The sequence below is a fragment of the Choloepus didactylus genome, chromosome Y, assembly GCF_015220235.1.
Source record: "Choloepus didactylus isolate mChoDid1 chromosome Y, mChoDid1.pri, whole genome shotgun sequence".
NCBI classification, from domain to species: domain Eukaryota; kingdom Metazoa; phylum Chordata; class Mammalia; order Pilosa; family Megalonychidae; genus Choloepus; species Choloepus didactylus.
In genome coordinates, this window is record NC_051335.1 from 32,377,980 (window position 1) to 32,386,148 (window position 8,169).

General features: G+C 48.4%; 1 protein-coding gene and 1 pseudogene across 1 annotated transcript; both read right to left on the bottom strand.

The window, feature by feature from the left end:
• Positions 1-234: 234 nt before the first annotated feature.
• On the bottom strand, positions 235-1,151 carry LOC119524088 (ankyrin repeat domain-containing protein SOWAHD-like). The gene is given in 2 exon segments (XM_037822747.1): positions 235-1,037; positions 1,040-1,151. Coding segments are annotated over 2 exon segments (915 nt in total).
• A 4,792-nt stretch (positions 1,152-5,943) lies between these two features.
• LOC119524089 lies at positions 5,944-7,862 on the bottom strand (annotated as a pseudogene).
• Between the last annotated feature and the right edge of the window lie 307 nt (positions 7,863-8,169).

Here is an 8,169-nt window from a genome sequence, read left to right on the forward strand (position 1 = left end):
CTTGGCTCGATCTCAGGCGGTGCCCTGTGCCCGGGTGCTCCTGCCCTGACTTCAGGAGACATGGGACAGGTACCCGAAATGGGCCCCTATGCGGTCCGCTCATTGCAGGTCCCACGTGCTTGGCAGCATCCAGAGCTGCGTCCTAAACGCCGTCTGCCGGGTGGGAGCCGAAGCAAGTGGCCCGGGCCTTGCCGCAGCGTCACGGATCCCCGCGCTCTCCCGTCTCCGCCGCTCTCAACGGTCCTGGAAGAAGGGAAACATTTGGCGGAAAAGGCTCTGAATTTGTGCCACCCGGCTGCCCACAGTGTCCTTCTCCTTGGCCGGTGGCGTTCTTGTTCTTGCCATGGGCTGCACGGTTGTCGCGCCCGCTGCGCTCTGGATGCGTCGCAGCGTCCACACGGCAGAGCCGCTGCTGTTGTTGTTGACGTTGTTGCGCTCACTGCCGCCCGCCACCTCCCAGTCCTCAGTCCCCAAAAGTTCCCGCAGCCTCTGGGGCGCCTCGGGCCGCAAGTAGTGGCAGGCCCTGTGACCGCTGTAATCGCTGCGCGTGGGGTCGGCGCCTAAGGCACCCACCAGCACCTTGATGACCATGTCATGGCCCTGCAGGGCCGCCAGGTAGAGGGGCGTGAGGCCGCCGCTGCCTGGGGCGCTCACGTCGAGCTGCAGCCCGCGGCGCTGGGCGAAGTCGTGCACCAGTATGAGCTCCTCGTGGCACCCGTGCTTGGCCAGCCAGTGCAACACCGTGTAGCCCGTGATCGGGTCGCCCCGCAGCAGCAGCCCAGGCTCGGCCTCCAGTAGCTCCCGCAGCGCCTCAAAGCGGCCCTTCACGGCAACCAGCATCCACGCGTGCCCTCGGGGCTCCAGGCACAGCCCGCTGCCGCCTGGCCCGCCCGCGGGCTGTTCTGACAGACACCCGGCGGGAGCCGCCCCCTGCAGTCCCAGCAGCTCCCGCAGCACTACCCGCCGGCGCCCTGAGCCCGCTCTGGAGAGCATCAGCGTACCATGGAAGGGGGGCTCCTGGGAGGCGGCGGCAGCGTGGCCCGATACCCGCCCAGACTACCGGTGTCCACTCTTGAGGGGCGGGGCTGCAGAGAGCCCCGCAAGCTCTGCGCGGTTGGCGTCGGCTTCGCTGCCCTTCGGGGCTCGGTCATGGTCCTGCAGCTACCGCCGTGGCCGTTCTTGAGTCTAGCGTTCGCTGCCCTTCCCGGGCCCCACCGGGAGAGGAACTGGCGCTGGCATTGGGGAAAGAAGCGGCGTGAGCTACTGGGCTCGGAAGAAGGGAGCAAAGAAGGGAAGGAGGGAGGGAGAAAGCGAGCGAGGGGCGTGGCCGGCGCGGGCGGCGGGGGGCGTGGAGGGGTGGGAGCTCCGGCCAAGTCCCTAGGACCAGGCCCGCTCCAATGCTCTGGGTACCGCGGTCACTTCAGCTCCTCCAGGTCGCGGGCGGCCCCGCCCCAAACGGCCAGGTGAGCAGGAAAACCCCGCCTCCCGCACGGCGAGGGCTGCGGTGGGGCGGGGGTGGGGGCGGGAGCGCTCCCGGAGGCTACAGCGAATGGCCTCCTGCCCCAGTAACCCATAGTCTCAGCATCCCTGGAGCTGCTGGGGAGAGGAAGCTCTAGGGCGCCCCCTCCCTAGCGAGGTGAGCTAGGCTTCCAGCCGCTGCCGCTGGGAGCGCCATCCTTGGTCGCCAAGGGCCCTCGCTCCCCGCCACCCTTCCTTCCCCCTTCCCTCTTCTCTCTTCAGAAGTCTCCCTGCACTTTGTTCCCGAACCGCCCTCGTCCCGCGCCCAGCTTTCACCGAGGCTGCCCGGCTGCCCCATGTGATTCTGACTCGCCTTCCCTGCCCTTTGTGTGGCCCTGACCTTCCCCCGCAGCTCCCGGAGCTGCACGGGATTCCTGCAGGGAAACCCGAGAGGAGGGTCCAGGCAGGAGACCTTCCAGGGAACTGGGAAGGGGTAGTCCCCTGCTTTCCCGCAGCTCCTAGCTCCGCTCTTTCCTCCCCTCCTCTTTAACCTTTCCTAAGTTGGCTTGAAGAAGCAGGTACGGGTGAAACTGAGCCAGCGGCCATGAGAGCGCCCCGCCCTCTCCAGAGACACAATCCTGCTCTCTCCCTAGGGGACCTGCTGATTTCTGGAATGTCAGGGTTTCAGAGCTTTTAAAAGAGAAGAGTATTTTACCTTTTTACTTCTCACACCGGCCTTCTTTTTGCCCTGCCCTTCCCTCAATAAATGGTGGTTCTTGGCCTGTTAAGGAGTTCAGTCTGTGAGCAACAGGGAGCCATAGAAGGTTCTTGAGCAAGAGAGGGACACAGACAACGATTAAGATGGTGTTTTAGGAAGATGATTCTGGGAGAGGCAGAGGGGGGAAACCAGGAGACTGCTCCAACAGAGGGGCCAGAGAGGATGGGGGCTCAGGCCAAGCCAGCCCACTCCACTAGACCCAACAGTGGTACCAGTAATGGAAGGTATCAGAAGCTTTTCTTCCTGGGCCCTCAGATATTTGGGACCAGCGCTAAATATTCTGAGCTTTCTTTCATGATAGCCTATGCATTTGTAATCCAAATTTGAGCATTTGCTATGTGCCAGACGCTGTGCTAGATGCTTTGTATATATTAACTCTTTTAATCCTTCCAATGTCCTCAAGAGCCACATACCATTACTATCCCCAGTTTGCAGAGAGGATAGGCTGCTTGTCCAAGGTCACCCAGTAGAAGTGGCAGAGCAGGTCTGTCTAACTCCGTAGCCTTTGTTCTGGCATAGTGGAACTGGCATTCAAGCCAGGCTTATCAAATCACTCACACAAGCCCCAAATTCCAGCGAAATGGATGAACTTGCCCTAACCCAAGCATAACCTTGAACTTGCCCTTCTCTGCCTGGAATGCCCTCCCTCACAGCTTCAGTCTCATGAAGTTCTCCCTGTCCTTCAAGGTCGGCTTCAGTTTCCATCTTCTACAGGAAACCTGCCCTAATTACTCCAGCCCAGAGTGATTTCTCCCCCACCCCACAACCCTCTGTTTCTGCCATTCATTTGGCACCCAGCACAGACTGCCTTATGTTATGTTTCTCTCCCCTTGCTCTGACAGTCCAATTAAACTATCAACTCTTTTGACAACTGTCATATTTATTTTTGTGCACCTAGGGAAATGTGATTTTGTGTGTGTTCGGGTGGGGGCATGCATGTGTGCTGGGGGCTTGCACTCCTGCAGCCACATCGCTGCCTCAGACTGTATCTGCAGAACATCAAAAGCAACTCATAGATTTGGTCAATTCATTAAAAAAATTGTAATCAAGTGGTTTGCTTCACTGAGTTGACTAATCAAAGACCAGGCCCAGGCCCAGAATGGGCCCCAAGCTTTCAAGCTTTCATTTTCAAAATGAACCCTGACTGACAAGCTGCTACTTCCATTGCTCTGGAAACTCCCCTCTGCAACCCCAAATCTGTAAACATCAAACCACACACATACACACACACTTCCAGAATATGCAAACAGTTGCAGCAATATTTTTTTAATCAAAATGCCAGTGTATAGAATACAGGATGGAAGAGTGCTTAGATTATTCATTTTCCTCACCACTAAGCAGGCAAATCCCTTTCCTATCAGTGCTAATAATACCTCTGGTGCCAGTTCAAAGATAGCAAATGCAGCTGCCTGGCCAGTGCCACAGACCTATGACACATGTCCTTGCTTAACTTGGTTGCCAGAGATCAAAGCCACTATACCTCCCTAGCAACTCGTTTCATCTTTACTTAGCAACTGCTTTCTACCCAGGATCACCAACCATATACACTGTTCCCCAGAACTACATCACCCATCTCTATTTAATACCAGAGAATAGGGCAGAGGGAGTGGAAAGCAGACAGGATAGTACCAACCCATTTAAAACTAAGATGCAGCCATCTGAGGCATTTGCTACCCCTCCAAGGGAGTGGGGCAGAAACCGCTCAAGCCATTGGAAATAGCCTCCCCAAAAGTTGGATGTAGGGTAGGTATATGCATTGCAAATGGTCATACCTTGTGTCTTTTCCAAATAGAGGCCTCTCAAATATATTTAAGGGGTCATTTACAGGTCCTGGACTATTAAAACTAGAAGAGATCTTATGCTTCCTTTGTCTAGTTTCTTCAATTTGCAGGTGACGTTGAACTGTAAGAGAGGATAGCTGACAGGCAGAGAAACTTAAAACTGAAGTGTTGGGCATACATCAAAAATCAATCTCAGTGAAAAGAGAGTGGCTCAGAAATCCTGTTGGAAGTCAGTGGGGAATTGTAATTGATCTGCAAAAACTGAATTTGCAAACAACTTGTCAGGAATATACCGTTGGAGTGAAGCCAAAGGCACATGTACCCTTAGCTCTCAGTGGAGTTTGCCGGTGGGGCTTATGGGCTCAGATAAATACCAGGGAACAGAAAAGGCTAGAGGGGGATGTGTGGAACATGGGAGTTAAAGTCTCCAAGACTTCCACAACTCCTGGTGATACAGGGATTGGGGAACATTCTTTTTTTTTTTTAATCATTTAATAAATTGTTTATTTGTAAATCAATAAATATGGATACTAAGCCTAAAAATTTAGTTTACTGTATTTTAGGATAGCTCTGGTTCAAGTATTGATACCTTCAGCCATCTATTTCCTACTTACATATGTAGGCATGTATACATATACATGTAGTCGTGTATGCATGTTGTTTTTCTGAAGTCTGTCTATAACAATCTACTGCTAGTAAAAGATAACTGAAGTTGCTGTGCAAAAGTATCTCTCAGTTTTCTTCTAAACTCACAGTTAATTGATTTTATTGTTCTCAACCTATCATACCTAGAAGAAAAACACTGGGACCTTAAATCAAAACTCAATTCCACTTGTCTAAAGGTTTGGTTAGTCATATGATTTTGCTGAAGTCTTGTATGTAAATATAAATCAATAAATTAATCTACATAGTTTGAGAGATGTCTTAGAATCCTATGACCCTGCCATTCTTGAAGGAAAGTGATGTATAATTTCTGGGTAATTTAGAGAAAAGTTGACCTTTCCAGCTATTTTAAAAATGAACAGTTCTTTCTGTTTATCTAATCTCCGAATTTATCTTTCTGAATTCACTGGTTTCTAAAACTGGCAAAGGTCTGAAACCTAGGCAACTTAAGGGACGGTGTAAACCAGCCCGAGAAGTACTTCAAAGTGTTGTAAATTGTTTTTCATTTAAGAGAAACATTCAATTCCCACTAAATCCTGAAATCATACATCAGTTTAGACACCCCCCCACCCCAGGACAGCTCCACATTCTACTATGAAGCTTTAAAAAAGTTGTCTTGTGGGTAAAGGATGGCTGTTCTCAAAGACTTCTCAATGGACAATATCATCACCACCTATCCCTTACTATACCAAAGAAACTGGAGGATAAGTAGCCCATTTCTATTTCTGTAGCACCAAATGTAATCACTAATTTCTTTTTCACCTGTAAAGAGTATTTTACTAGGCTCTGAAAGAGCAGAGGAACTAAGAATCAGAAGATTTAAGAGTATCTAAAAATTTAAATATTCAATCTTTCACAGAAATTTTATCTCCTTACAAGAAAGGTACTAAATAGTTACATTTAAATGTCCTATTTATAATTTTTAAAAATCAGATACTTCTCATTTAAGAGAAAGTGGAAATTATTTAACATATGAGGAGTAGGAGTAAAGGATGAGCTATATATCAAATTCAAATTACATTAAAACCCAAATATAAAATATAAACATAAGTGAAATTTTCCTAAGAGGAAGTGAATATTCACTAACCCCTACCTTCTCTCCAAGTAGATAAATCACACTAAAGAGAAGAAATCTACATGGACTTTCTCACTTTGATATAGATAAAAAATATATAAATAAATTTCATGTTGCCAAAATAACTGTCTAAATGTTTAGGGTTATATAGTTAGAAATATATAATTCTACTTTTATAGACAAGTCGTCTAGGGGAAATAAGTTAGCACACCATTTGAATTGGTTTCCTACACACTGGGCAGGGCTTATTTAAATTTTTTAGCTTCTTTGCACGTGTAAAACATGCCATAAGATGTCCTGTTGTGCCATAGACAATGCAACCATTTTTAGGTCAACCTTGGCAAATCACACAAGGTTCAATGGCATTAAGGGGAAATCTAGATTCCATACTGTCTTCTTTATCTTGTGTTTCTTCCCTCTCAAACTCTCTGACATCTTCTAGACTGCTATAAATGATGCTAGCAGAAGCTGATTGCTGAGAATAGTCACTTCCTTGGGATTGGGAGGCTTGTGTGATTTTATCATCATTTTTCTCAACACATGACTCTTTAGAGTCACTCACATTCATTTTTTTGCAATCAGGAACATCAAAGCCGTCTTCTACATGTGTTGAGTTTTCTAGTTTGGCTCTCTCAGATATTTTCCCTTTATCCTTTCCTTTATCTTCAGAAAGCCAGTTCTCACGAAGGGCCCAACATCTGTTGTAATGCAGTGAAAGGGGAGGATTCATTTCATTGCATGAAGTACACTTCCAATAGTCAGCTAAGGAAGTTTCAGGAGCTTCTTCAAATGCATCTGTATCACTCTCTCCTGCCTGATATACAGTAACTCAATATACCAGATTTGACGGCATCTCTGTTGAATCACTGCTACTGCTTCTTTCATGGCATATCTCCCTTATTAGACACAGAGCAAAGCTTTCACCAAAGGAAAAGGAAACACTATCAGATTTGTGGCGCTTTCTTTGTCGTTCACCAGCTAATTCATCTGAATTTTCTTCTGTCTCACTGTGATGGTTGGGTTCATGTGTCAACTTGGCTAGGTGGCACTGGCCTGACGATTGCTGTGAGGATATTTGAGGCTGGTTAACAATCCAACGGGCTGGTTTGTTGGATCATCAGTCAATTGACTGCAGCTGACTGATGACTCATCAAGGGGTGTGCTTCCACAGTGAGAGAATGCAATTGGCTGGATTTCGTCTGGGTGATCAGTTGGAGGCTTATAAGCCGGACGGTTAGAGAACCTGCACTTCTTTCTTCAGCTGCTCAGTGAAGTATTTCCTGGGGAGCTTGTTGAAGTTGCCAGTTCGTTTCCTGAGGAGTTCGTCAAAATTGTCAGTTCGTTTCCTGAGGAGTTCGTCAAAGTTGCCGGTTTGTTTCCTGAGGAGTTCGTCAAAGTTGCCGGTTTGTTTCCTGAGGAGTTCGTCAAAGTTGTCAGTTCGTTTCCCGAGGAGCTCGTCAAACATCTTCCTTGGAGTTGACAGCTTGTTGACAGCTCTGCAGAATTTGGACTCGTGCGCTCCCGCAGTTGCGTAAGTCACTTTTACAATTTGATAATCAGAGACATCTCTCATTGATTCTGTTTCCAAGGAGATCCCTAACTAATACACTCACTAACTGCTCTCCTTCTAGATGAGGTAGTTAGTTTAAAAATCAAATTTGAGGATGAAGGTTTCTCTTCCTGCAGCTCTTGCACAGTGTCCTTTTGCTCACTGTCGTCCTCAAGGTGACACCTGTTTTCACTCACAGATGTGCCTGAATCTGATGGCTCCTACTGATTGACCACTACCAAGTTTCTGTAGATCATTGTATGTATTTTCCTGTGCTCTTTCACAAAGAAGCCTGGCCCTCCAAACAAATTGCCTAGAAGATCATTTGAACAATATACAATATGTTGTTGCTTCTCCGCAGATAATCGGCTTTGGTCTAACCGGGATCTCTTGTTCCGAAGCAGGAATCTGTGATGTGCTTACAGCACCATCAGTAGATACAGACATGTTTGGTATTGCACATTGGCCATGTGGGATTTTCGCTTCTGGAGCTGGGGTCCCTCGAGGTTTCCCCATTCCATTCATGGGGCTTGCGACGCACTGGGCCTTGGCAGCCATTCTATTTGCACGGCCCAGGCCACTGGGGTGCTTTCGAATGCACTAGATCAGAAGAGGCTCCAGGCACCAAAAGCATCAGAACCTTGATCAGAGGGCTCAGGGCTGCCCCGCAGGCTCGGCTTCTTGCCCCCATTCCACTTCCAGTTACACAGTGTGGCACAAGTCTCAAAAGGAGAGGAGCTCGCTGGGGAAACATTCTTGAGGGACCATATATAAAACATAAATTTTCTTTCCTCCAAAGATCTGTGATAATATCATCACATGATTCTCAGTGAGAGAGCCCAAGAGATAAAGCTCCTTTCCCACT